General features: G+C 43.5%; 1 protein-coding gene across 1 annotated transcript in view; it reads left to right on the forward strand.

Annotated features, from left to right (window-relative positions):
* The first annotated feature begins 1,191 nt into the window (after positions 1-1,191).
* LOC132367729 (V-type proton ATPase subunit B, brain isoform-like) overlaps positions 1,192-13,702 on the forward strand; it is a 62,528-nt gene continuing 50,017 nt past the window's right edge. Inside the window, 3 exon segments of the mRNA XM_059926313.1 lie at positions 1,192-1,309; positions 2,209-2,346; positions 4,855-5,060. Of these exon segments, the coding sequence (XP_059782296.1) occupies positions 1,192-1,309; positions 2,209-2,346; positions 4,855-5,060 (462 nt within the window).

Raw genomic sequence — 13,702 nt, forward strand, 5'->3', positions numbered from 1 at the left:
CAAATATCATATATTAACGCATGTATGTGGAACCTAGAAAAATGGTGCAGATGAACGGGTTTGCAGGGCAGAAGTTGAGACACAGATGTAGAGAACAAACGTATGGACACCAAGGGGGGAAAACTGCTGTGGGGTGGGAATGGTGGTGTGCTGAATTGGGCGATTGGGATTGACATGTATACACTGATGTGTATAAAATTGATGACTGATTATAAATAAATACATAAATAAATAAATAAATAAATAAAGAATTCTATATATAGCAAAATGAAGGAGAAAATTAAGACATTCCCAGGTTAACAAAAGCTCTGAGAATTTGTTGCTAGTAGACTTGCCCTACAAAAAATACTAAAGAGAGTCTTTCAGATTGATATGAAAGGACATTAGACAGGAACTTGAATCCACGTGAAGAAGTAGCATCAGTAAAGTAACCATATGGGTGTATATAAAAGGCAACATAAATGAATTCTTTTGTTTGTAACTCCTTTTTTCCTATGTGATTTAAAGGACAACTGCATAAAACAATAATTGTGACTCTCCATTGGGTACATAATGTATGAAGATGTAATCTGTATGACAATAACAGCATGAATGAGAGGGGCATAAAATGGAGCTACACAGGAGTAAGTTTTTTGATACTATTAAGTTGCTATTAATCAAAACTAGATTGTCATAAATTAAGATTTTTATCCAGTAACCCCCAAGGCAACCACTAAGAACTAAAAGAATATACAGTTGAAGAAATGACAAAGCAATAGGACACAAGAAAATACTTAATACAAAAGAAGGCAGTAATAGAGGAATAGAAGGAAAAATGCATAGAAATAAGCAAAATGACATATGTAAATCCTATCTTATCAGTAGTTGTATTAAATATATATGGATTAAACACTCCAATGAAAAGGCAGAGATTGGCAGAAGGGATTAAAAATATCCAAGTATATGCTGTCTACAATAGACACACTTTAGATTCAAAGATACAGGTTGAAAATAATAGAATGGAAACATATACCATGCAAACAGCAACCAAGAGAGAGCTAGAATGACTATGCTAATATCAGACAAAACAGACTTTAAGACAAAAAGTGTTACTAGGGACAAAGAAGGGTATTTTATAATAATAAACAGATCAATCCATCAAGAAGATCTAAAAATTATAAATGTATATGGACCTAATAACAAAGCAACAAAATGCATGAAGGGCTGACAAAATTGAAGGGAGAAATAGACAGTTCAACAATAGTTGGCGGCTTCAAAAAAATGCAGACCCTGGAGTTCCAGTTGCATGACCAAGGCTGCATGACCCTGGGTTAGTTGTTTAACCTCTCTCTCATGTCTAAAATGGAGATGAGGACCGACCTTATGGGGTTGTTATATAGATTGACTGGAAACACGAAAAGCACCTATTCCTGACATGTGGTGAGCACTCGTTCAGTTTCATATCATTATCCCCATTTAACGGTGGAGGAAACTGAGGCCTACATAGGCAAAGTGAGTTGTCCAAGCTAGTAGATGGTGAAGCTGGGAATCAAAGCTAGGCCTATTGATGCCAAAACACTCCTGTTCTGCCTGGGACTGTGGGTCTTTGTTTCAGGCAGCTGTGTCTGAGACGCTGGTCCTCCTGTAAAGCCTCCCAGACGACCCTGGGCACACAGACATGGAAACAGTACTATCTCTGCTGATCCGAGCTGGAGTTCCGAATGGAATCTGGGTGGCCAGAGAAGGACTTTTATCTGCAAAGCCATTGCTGGGCACAAAGGTACGGGGTGGGGAAGGTGGTAACTCTGTGCATTCCCACTCTTTCCCTGGTCAGATCTCTAGGGATTTGGTTTTTCAGCCAATTAGTTGGAAAATGCCACATAATGAGGATATACCCTGCTATGTTCTATACCTGTGTTATCATTTGATCCTCACAGAGATCATTACATCTATTTCAGAGTAGAAAGAAACAGAAACTAAGAGATAAGGATGTTGTAACTGTTGTTCACAGTAACATGGCTGGTGGGTGGTAGGCAGTCCTGGGCATGATACCCAAACTGTAAGTCTGAAGTCCCAGCTCTTTCTGTCCACCACTGTCCCCAGAATCAGCACCTGTCATGCTCCTGAGAGAGAAGAGGAATGACTTGCCTGCCTCCCCTTCACCAAGTTGAATGTTCACATCCCAGGCATCCATGTGTGTGCTTAATGCAAGTCTGTGTTCTCTTTCAGGAGAGATAGATGAGCTGGCCTACATCTCAACCAAAGAGTACTGGTTTGATGGGCGGGAGAAGTCCGTGGTGTGCACCGTGTCGTCAGATGGCACCGTGTGTGCCTGGGATCTGCAAGAGGTGAGCTGTCCAGGAGGGGGTCAGGATGAGAAGTGACCAGATGCTGCTATGTCCTCAGTCTTAGCGAGGCCCTTTGCCTTTATTCTCTTTAAGCATCACAGCCAACTTGTGAGGTGAGGAGTGGGAGCCCCATTGTACAGATGAGAAATCTGAGCTGCAGGAGGCTCAGTCGCTGTGCCAGGTCACACTTCAGACTTGAGTCTGATTGATCGCAAATGCCCTTGACTCTCTGCTGTCCTGCCTCAGGGAGATGGGCATTTTTGCAGTGCCTGATGGAGGCTGTTTATGCAAGGGGATGACAGCTGCCATGCCCATTTCTGTGATGTCCACATTGGAGCCAATGCCAGCCTCTGGGTGGTTTTGCCCAGATAATGCAGCTTTTACTCACCCCACTTGCAAACTTAAGTGTTACAACCTCGATAACTTGATTAGTATTTTGGACTTGGTTGGTACTAATTGTTAAAAAGCTTTCCTATCCATTTTCATATTCTCTGATTGCACTTTTTTGTTGTTTAAAGGATACAGTTATTTGCATCATATGTCTTTCCTCCATGGTCAGTTTTTCATTTGTTTATCATGTTTTTTTTTCTCTTCCACGTGCTTTATTTTCCTCATATACAGTGATGTTTGACATTATAATTTCGAGTGAAGGTCCCTGGTGACTGATGGGTGCAGGTGTCTGGTTTCTGTTTCATTGCAGTTGTGTTGCCCTGAAAGAGACCCCCCTTAGGCTGTGGACATGAGACCACACAGGCTTAGATGAGGGGCTCTTGGGCAGGAAGAAGACCTGAAGGCTGGGAGGTTCCATAGTTGCCAAAACAAAAAGGTCTTGACTTGCACATAAAGAGCTTTGGTGCTGGGGTGGCAGACCTTTTCTGTAAAGGGCCAGAGAGCAAATATTTTAGGCTTTGTAGACCACATGGTCCTGTTGCAACTACTTAACTATGTGGCTGAAATGCAGAAGCAGCTGTAGACAACAAGTAAACAAAAAGGGAGTGGCTGTGTTCCAATAAAACTATACTTATGGACACTCACATGTGAGTTTCTTGTTTTTTTCATGTGTCATGAAATAGTCTTTGATTTTTTTTTTTTTAACGAAAATACAAAAATGGTTAGTGGGCTGGGTTTGGCTGCAGGCTGTGGTTTGTTGAACTCTAGTGTGGTCCGTTGGTCACAGTGTGGGACTGTTAGACAGGGCTAGACCCCTCTGCACCCATTCTGCCTGGCTTGCCAACCTTAATCCTCTTTGTGAACACATCTCCAATCTTATTTTATTTTTAGAAAGCTCAGTCATTTTGTTGGAGTCATGCAGTATGTAGCCTGTTTCTGCGCTCTGTTCCCCTGGTTGCTACTTTCTATTCTGAAATGGGAAGGGGAGTTTCACTGCTTCTTTGCCCACTTCCATACTACCAGCCAGTGGTGAATAATGTGTATTCTCCGAGACCTAGTTGACATGACCCAGTCACCGGTGCCGAGTTCCTACTAGTAATAGTCTTGTTAGCTGTTTAAGCAACAGAAATCAACTGTTGATTTGTTGATGTGAGGGGGAAGAAAGAAAAGAATGGAAGAATACTGGGATATCATGATTGGAAAAAGATCATGCTAACATGATAACACCTGATAGAAAAAGAACCGTAATAACTCCAAATTGGAAAGAAACCCCATGTGGCAACTCTGAGAAACTCAGAAAGAGCAATTAGAGGATTGGTTCTCTGACGCCCTATCCTAATGTGCCGTGGGCCTGCTGGACCCGGGCTCTTTACCTCGCTGCTCTAGCTTTCAGAATCCTGGGAGAGACCATGTATCTGGGAATCAGCCCATCTCGGACCAGTCATTTTCCTCTGTGCTAATGGCCGTGACAGGGCATGGGCCTTCGCCAGGCCTGGCCCGCAGTGGCACTGCTGGGTACACCACTGGGAAGGGCATGTTCTGAGCAGGGCAGTTGCAGATATGCGACAGAAACTGTTTACAACCACAAGGCTGAATTAGCTTATCTGTAAACCTGGGTTCCTTGGGGACCAAGTGAGACGTTCCATGTGGAAGTTCACTTTATGCAGCCCTGCAAAGCCCAGGTCCTGAGTACAGCCCAGGTCCCCAGCACAGCCTGGGTCCCAAGCACAGCCCAGATCCCGGGCAGGGTGGGTAGTGTTGGGTCCTGCCTCCCTGCCCAGCCTTCTTCAGTTGAGCCATAGGTAACCACTGGGAGTGCTTCAGACATCCTGTGCCCAGTGCACATGAAGGACCCCACCCTCAATCCCCCTGCAATGGCACCAACCCCAGGCAGTCTCAACACCCACGCTCAGCCACTGCTCTCCTCCAGGACACACCTGTCTCCTCTATGGTGGAACATTGCTTCTGTGTTGTGTTCCTTACCATGCTGTGCGGCCCGTGAGGATGGGCATCATATCCTTTACACCTACATGTCCCCAGTGTGCACTGGGTGATGGTCGAATGAATGAAAATAATAAGTGTTTAGGAAATAAATGGGCCCTATGTGAGTTGTTACATTAATTTTGTTGTTGCCTAGGGCACGGAGATCTGTCGAGCCCTCTACAGCCTGCAGCTCTGGTGAATTTGGTGACTTACCCTCGGCTGCAACTGGTTGTCACCGTGGACGAGCGGGGACTGATCAAAGTATGGAAAGCAGAGAACGGGTGTGAGCAAGCCTCCTGCCTGCCTACATACTCGTCTTCATTGGAGGCCTGTGACTTTCCAGAAGGCCCCCTCCTGCTGGTGAGTGACCCAGCTCTCAGGAACCTCTGCTGTTTCCCAGGGTCTGTGGACCTGGCACCAGACCACTGTGCCAGGTGGCACTTCAAGCCAGGCCCTCCACATGGAAGACCAAGTGACCACATAATTCTGCTCGGTCCCCCAAGCTCCTCCTTGCCTGCCATGTGGAGGGCAGACTCCTCATCCCCCTTCGGCTCTAGTGTGCCACAGCCTGTTCCTTGGCCCCATCTCTGCAGCCTCTCACCCTTTCAGAGTGAGGTCCAGCCCTGTGGGCTGCCTGTGTTTTCTTGTCCACGGGCCCCTGCTTTCCTGTCTCCTGGTCCTACTCATAGTCTTTCTTCCCCTTGCAGTTCCTTCTCACTACTGCATTCTCACCCTTCTTTCCCCCTTTTCAAGTCTCCACGAGGGCCCAACTCAAAGGAAAACTGAGGCATGTTCGACAGAATGCAAGCATTTGCCTCAGATGATGAAGGCCTTCTGCTGCCAGGACATTTGTTTTAGAGGTGATTCTTGGGCATTGGGAGGGAGCATTTGGCCAGAGAGAAATGGCAAAAGTGGGTGTTAGCTGGCAGATTGAGGAAGTAGCTCTCACCTGGGGGCAGTACCTCCTCCTGGAGGGAAGGAGGTCTTTGCAAGTGTGGGCAAACTGGCATCCCAAATATCAAGATGAGCAGACATCCAGGAACAGTTTCATATGTAAACAGAACTAACTCTGTAAAAGAACTAAGCTCGTAAACAAAAAAAGTAAAACCTGATGAAACAGATTTCACATAAACAACTCTAGTTGTTTAAAGAAGACTTTGGAATAAGTGTAATTAACATCTCCTGAGCAATTTGAGAATATATTGTTTAGCTGAAGAGGATGCCACTAAGTTTCTCTCCTGGGAATGGTAGAGCACATGATTCACACATACTTGTCAGTGAAGGACAATTAGAAAAATTAGAATATATATCAAGTCAGAGAGCTAAAAAGAGCAAACGGTTTCTAGGCCAAGATTCAGAAGATGGCAGAAATCAAAGTGCTGAGCCTAACAATGGGGCTGCTTTTGCCCTGGAGATGTTTACTACAAAGCTAAGGGGCTGAGCAGAGCTTAATAGCCAAGTAGACAAAAGTTGGACTGCAGGGCCACCAAGGAATGGAGCCCTGTGAATCCTCTTACGTTGGGTGGGTTATCAAGTTTCAACCTAAGAGTGAGGGTGGTCTGAAAGTAAACAGTCCCTGAACTGGCTGCAGCTGGCCAGTTACTGGCTGGGAGTAAATGAAAATCCTTTCTGGAGAAGGTTAACAACTCCCAAGGCCTCTCTTTTCAAATACAGTGTTCAGCACTCACTTAGAGATAAGTAGGCACATGAGGTAAGATGATATGAACTACCCAAGGCAATCTACAGATTCAGTGCAATCCCTATCAAACTACCATTGGCATTTTTCACAGAATTAGAGCAAAGTTTTTTTTTAAATTACATGGAAATACAAAAGACCCCGAATAGCCAAAGCAATCTTGAGAAAGCAAAATGGAGCTGGAGGAATCAGACTCCCTGACTGCAGACTATACTACAAAGCTACAGTAATCAAAACAGTATGGTACTGGCACAAAAACAGAAATATATATCAATGGAATAAGTTAGAAAGCCCAGAAATAAACTCACGCTCCTATGATCAATTAATCTATGACAAGGGAGGAAAGAATACACAGTGGAGAAAAAGCAGTCTCTTTGATGTGTGGTGCTGGGAAAACTGGACAGCTACATGTAAAAGAATGAAATTAGAACATTCTCTAACACCATACACAAAAATAAACTGGAAATGGATCAAAGACCTAAATGTAAGGCCAGACACTATAAAACTCTTAGAGAAAAACATAGGCAGAACATTCTTTGACATAGACTGAAGCAATATCGTTTTTGATCCACCTCCTAGAGTAATGAAAATAAAAACAAAAATAAACAAATGTGACCTAATTAAACTTAAAAGCTTCTGGACAGCAAAGGAAACCATCAACAAAACAAAAAGATACCCATAGAATGGGAGAAAATATTTGCAAATAATGCAATTGACAAGGGGTTAATCTCCAAAATATACAAACAGCTCATGGAGCTCTATGTCAAAAAAACAAACAACCCAATCAAAAAATGGGCAGAAGATCTAAACAGACAGTTCTCCAAAGAAGATATACAGATAGCCAAAAAGCATATGAAAAGATGCTCAGCATCACTAATTATCAGAGAAATGCAAATCAAAACTACAATGAGGTATCACCTTGCACCTGTCAGAATGGCCATCATCAAAAAGTCTACAAACAGTAAGTGCTAGAGAGGGTGTGGAGAAAAGGGAACCCTCCTACACTGTTGGTGGGAATGTAAATTGGTACAACCACTATGGAGAACAATATGGAGGTTCCTTAAAAAACTTAAAATAGAGCTACCATATGATCCACCAATCCCACTCCTGGGCATATAGCTGGAGAAAACCATAATCCGAAAGGATACATATGCCCCTGTGTTCATTGCAGCACTATTTACAATGGCCAGGACATGGAAGCAACCTAAATGTCCATCAACAGAGGGATGGATAAAGAAGATGTGGTACATATATACAATGGAATATTACTCAGCCATAAAAAAAGAATGAAATAATGCCATTTGCAGCAAAATGGATGCTAAAACCTAAAGATTATCATACTAAGTCAAGTAAGTCAGACAAAGACAAATACCATATGATATCACTCATATGTGGAATCTAATGAAAAAAAAAAGGATACAAATGAACCCATTTACAAAACAGAAGCAGACTTAATAGATATCAAAAACAAACTTATGGTTACCTAAGGGGAAACGTGGTGGGGAGTGATAAATCAGGAGCTTTGGACGAATACACACACTACTATATATAAGATAGATAACAAGGACCTACTGTATAGCACAGGGAACTCTACCCAATATTCTGTGATAACCTGTATGAGAAAAGAATGTAAAAAAGAATGAATATATGTATATGTATAACTGAATCACTTTGCTGTACAGCTGAAACTAACACAATGTTGTAAGTCAACTATACTCCATAAAAAAGAAAAAAAGATAACATGAACTAGAACCTGCAGGATAAACAGCTGACAATGTCAGTAGAGCCCCAGGGGATTTGGATATTGTAGTTAATAGACACAAACACTAGCACACCTGTGGTTGCCCTACTCAAGGAGATAAATTTCAACAGAGAACTTAAAGCCGTGAAAAATGACATACAGATTTGGAAAAGAACCAAGTAGAAAGAAATTCTGGAGTAGCAAAACTGAATAACAAACGTTAGGACTCAGCGGATGAATTTAATAGCAGAGTGGACAGTTGAATCCCACAAAAGTCTGGGGTGGGTGGGGGGAGCTTGTGGGCCACTGGCAGTGTTCTTAACTTCGGTGGTGACATGAATATTTACTTTGTAAAAATGTACTGGGCTCTTTTGTTTATGTCTTGTGCAATTTTCTATGTGTATTATATACATCAATTAAGAAGTTAAGAGTATGAAAGAATTAGTGAACTGGAAGATAAAAGTAATTATCTACAATGGAATGGGGATACGAGGAGTGGTAAATGTGGAAGAGAGGCTGAGAGATGGAGACCAGTGCTTCTCAGACTTGAATGGGATGTGACTCACCTGTGGATCTTGTTTAAATGAAGATTCTGATTCAGTGGATCCCTGGGGATGCCTGAGATGCTGAGTTTTTAGAAGCTTCTTGAGAATATTGATGCTATCAGGTCATAGACCACACTTTGAATGGCGAGGCCATAAAGGATCCATGAAAAAATTTTAGTATTTGTTTATTTTATATCCTAGGAGTAGGTGAGGCAGGGGCGCATAGGAAACATTTGAAGAGATGATGGTAGATATTTTTCCAAAATAGACTAAGGACAGTACTCCATGGAATCAAGAAGGCCCCGCAAACCCCAAGCAGGGTAAATAAAAATAAATCTGCATATAGACCCATCAGAGTGAACTGAGATAACTGAAGACTAAGAAAAATGTATTTAATAGCAGCGAGAGGAAGTAAAATGACCTTCGTGTAATACTAATGAGACTTCTTCAGGCAGAGGGAAAATGATCACAGACGAAATGTCAGAGAAGCAGGAAAGATCGATGAGCAGCAACAGTGGTAAATATGAGGAAATCTAAATATTGACTGTATAAAACAGCAACAACAATGCCTTGTGGACTTTAAACTATATGTAGAAATAAAATGCATGACTTTAGCATTTAGGCTAGGGGAGGTTTATGAGGAACTAAAAGGTCTAAGCTCCTTGAATTGTCGGAGAAGATTAAATGTACCAATTAGCAGTATACTTTATAAGGCAGGCTGCAAATAGTAATCTCTCGTCTAACTCCTAGAAGAATAGTATATAGCATATAGCTTCTAAATCATAAGAGGAAGATGAATGTGTTTTGTGGTTGCACCATAGGGGGCAGGATCAACCTGACCCAAAATGTGGCTTGGTTATTGTTGACTGAAAAAAAAATGCACAACCTAAAAGTTGAGAGTTATGTTTTATTGGGCGGACTTTCTGAGGACTTCAGGCCCGGGACATGGCATCTCAGATGACATTGCAAAAACTGTTCCGAAGAGGCAAGGGTGGGGAGCCAGGATATATAGGAGATTCTCAACAAAAGACCAGGTAGTCAGAACATCAAAAGATTACTGTTAATAAAAGAAAACCAGATTTCTCAAGTTATGGAATTTAGCACTTTTCTATGTTGGGGAAGATGCAAGAGCCTGGGCTCACTGAAATCATTCCTTTGATATGCATCTTAAATATCTGGGGCCAGTATCCTGTGTTTTCTCATCCTGAGTTTCCTCAGGGTGCACTCGCAGAAACGGGGGGTGCGGCAGTGGCTGAGGGTTTGGCAGTGAGCAGCCCGTTTGTCTACATCCTGGGTTCCCTTAGGGCTCACCCTCCAGTGGCTGTAATATGATGGCTTGATGGCTGCAACATCCTTTGTTTACTGATATGGCAGGCAACACTTTAGTTCTCATTATCAAGACTGATGATGCCACACATGCAGCGAGTGGGTGTGAAAAGGTCCATTTTTCACATAATGAGACTTGTTGGGAGAGCAGGGTGGGCTCCCAGGAGGCCGCTCTGGAAATGGCCTGAGGAAGCAGGGAGGAGTTACTGACTCTGGCTTTCCCTGTGGTTTGGGAGGTGGAGTTCTTACCCTGGGCCAGGGTTTACTGGTGTGAATTCTCTGCAGGTGCCCCTTTCTTATCAGCTTGCCCTGGGGTAAGAGAGGGGGGTGGTCCTTAAAGGCTATCAGCTGTCAAACATCAAAAATGGAGTAAGTTATTATGATGCATTTCTGATGTTTGATGACTGACAGGTGCATGTTTCATTTCCCCGAACCTGAACTTGTATAAGTAGGCCATATGGTCCTCTGTGAGGCCTGCGTTCTAAATTGGCAGATGAAGGGAAGTTCTCTTGAATGACTTGCTCAAGAGCTTGGTGTTGTGTGTTTTTAAAGTGAAATGAGAGTCTTGGTCACTGTTGGTAATGTCTGGGTCTCCAAACGGGATAGGAGTGCGTGCTATGTGCAGACATGTGTGACTATCATTTATATTTGGGGTGTTTGGGGGGCAAGAGGTCCTGAGGTCTTCCTCCCAAACGGGAAAGCTTGGATGAGAATTTAGTTTCTGCATTGGCTGGCCACATGGCCATGCCACTGGCAATGGCCAAAGAGTGTAAACATGCTGGTTGTTTGCTGGGGCATCAAGGGCTAAGGTGACTGAGATGACAGCCTGAAGGTCAACCATTTGTGTGGACTGTTGTGTCTGTCCTTTATCAGGGACACCCGGTTAAGGTACGGGCAGCAGCAGTGCTCTGGTGGGCCGTGTGGCATGGGACAGTGGCAGTGCTGTCTACACCACGAGAGAATTCCCTTTCTTGTCTACTCAGAGGGTGGCCTGCTCCAGTGTCATTGCCTGTGGCAAGGGTCTGAGGACAACAGGAAGCTACTTCCTCCTGCACCAGATGGCCAGGCCTGCCTTCATCCTGAAGATGTCATTTCTGTTTTAGCAAGGAGGCTCCAGTGGCTCTGCGGAGCCTGCAGGATGCTACCTCCACATCCCAAGGCATAATACGTACCTGGGAACAGAGAGTCACCTGTGATCTGAACCTGAACCTGTGATCACCTCTGTCACCACTAGGGCCCAGATGTAGCCTGCAGCTTTCACTTTGATGGTGTGTTGTGCGGGGCTGAGGTCGGTAGGTTTTGTATCAGAAGCACTGATTTTCTTGAGGTTGCCCTGTCGGAGGATGGGGCAGGATCAACCCCCTACACAAAATTTGGCTCAGATTTGGAGACTGCTGACTTTACACATGCACCAGTGGGGTACGGAAAAGGGTATCCCCCCAAAATTCAGGTCTACCCAGAGCCTCAGAATGTGACCTTCTTTGGAAATGGTGCTGCTGCGATGTATGTATGTATGTATGTATTTATTTATTTAACATCTTTATTGGAGTATAATTGCTTTACAATGGTGTGTTAGTTTCTGCTTTATAACAAAGTGAATCAGCTGTACATACACATATACCCCCATATCTCCTCCCTCTTGCATCTCCCTGCCACCCTCCCTATTCTGCGATGTATTTAGTTAAGGATCTCAAGATGAAATCATCCTGGATTTAGTCTGGGCCCTTAATCTAACGGTATCTTGCTAAGAAGAGGAGAGGGCACAGAGACACACACAGAGAAGCCATGTGCAGATGCCGCAGACATTGGAGTGTGCTGTTACACGCCAAGGAAAGCCCTAGAACCTTCAGAGGAAGCAGAGCCCTGCTGGTACCTTGACTTTGGGCCTCTAGCCTCCAGAACTGTGAGGGAGTAAATTTTTGTTTTTTTAAGCCACCCTGTTTTGTTACTTCAGCCCTAGGAAATTAATACAAGACTCATCTAAAACAGAACACTTAAGGAGGATGGAATTAAAAGGATGGGAAAATGACAGGCGTTGGAGATGCTAACCAGAAGCAAGCTCACACAGCTGGTAATGTTAGACGAGAAGACCGGAAGATAAAAGTTTTTACTAGATCTTAGGGGTCATTTCAAAATAATGATTTGATCAGCCTCCCAGAAAGATACAGCAAGGCTAATTTTGAATGCACTTTAAAGTATGGCCTAAAATATATATGGAACAAAAATGTGTGGAATTTCAAGGAGAAATGGTTAAAGTTACAAGCATCACGAGAAATTTCTGTTACCTGGCTAAAGAGAGATGATCTGGGCGGGCCCACTTTAATTCCATGAGTGCTTCAAAGGCAGAGTTTTCTCTGACTGGTCACAGAAGAGGAAGTCAGAGACTCACGGGTGCGGGGGCCTCCCGTGCTGGCTGCCAGGCTGTCGGTGGGCCTGAGGACAAGAATAGTCTCTGCCACCAGCCAGCAGGCAGGGAAACCTTAGTTCTGTAGCCACAGTGTCCTGGACTGCCAACGACCTGAATGGGGCCCCAGTGAGAACCCAGCACCTTGACGCCTTGGCTTAGCTTTGTGTGACTTCGTCTCACGGGTTATTGGGAAGATGATCTACATATAGGTCTGTGGCTCATTTCAAGTTAAATTATATTTGTGTGCATGGTCAGCGTCAGGGTTCATTTTTATTTACAAATGGGTATCCAGAATTTGTAGGAAAGACCATCCTTTCTTCATCAAATTATATCATCACCTTCGTTTGTCAAAATATCAAATGACTGTATGTGTTATATGTGTTATATGTTGAACATGTGGGTCAGTCTCCACTGATCTGTTTGTCTGTCCTCATGACAGTAACACAGGGTCTTGTTTCCCGCAGATTACAGTTAAGTCGTGACCTCCAGCATTTTCTTTTTTGGAAAATATATCCATTTCCATAAAATTTGTCAAGTCAGCTTGGAAATTTCTACAAAACTGCTTACTGGGATTTTGATTACTTTGAATCTATAGATTGATTTGGGGATAACTGACATCTTAATGTTTAGTCTTCTAAGACATGAACATGGCATATATGACCCCATTTATATAGGCCTTCATTTATTTCTCTCAACAAAGTTTTATAGATTTAAGTGAGCAGGGCTTGCACATATTTTGTCAAAATTATTCGTAAGTATTTTCGTACTATTTAAATGTTATTTTAAAATTTGATTTTCCAATATTTTCATTGCTAGTATACAGCATATATAGAAATACATAAATAATTGTATGATCAAGCCACCCAAGATGGCTCTTCTCTTGCTCGCTGTACAACCCCTGCCTGACCAGTCCTCCTTCATCTACACACTACTCACATCACCAACCTTCCCTCCTAATACATAATTGCCCCCGGCCCCAGCTGGTGATTGTTCTAATCTTTAGATCAGAGCATCTCCACCGTGATAGCTTATCAAAGGGACGGTGAGGGATGTGCCCCTCTGCTTGTTTCCCTGGTAACCGATGAGCCAACCTGATGTCAATTCCCCCTATAACCGGTAACCTCCCGGAGCCCTGGGAGCAAAGACTACTACCATGTCCTGCCCGCTGTCTGCCGCACACCGTGGAGTGTTGCTCCAGGACAGGTAAGCTCCTCCATCCATTAAACCATTGATGTCTATGTCACTGACTCCAGGCTCTTTCTTCGGTGTCGAGGCTGGGCAAGTGCA

Source organism: Balaenoptera ricei, chromosome 6, assembly GCF_028023285.1.
Source record: "Balaenoptera ricei isolate mBalRic1 chromosome 6, mBalRic1.hap2, whole genome shotgun sequence".
NCBI classification, from domain to species: Eukaryota; Metazoa; Chordata; class Mammalia; order Artiodactyla; family Balaenopteridae; genus Balaenoptera; species Balaenoptera ricei.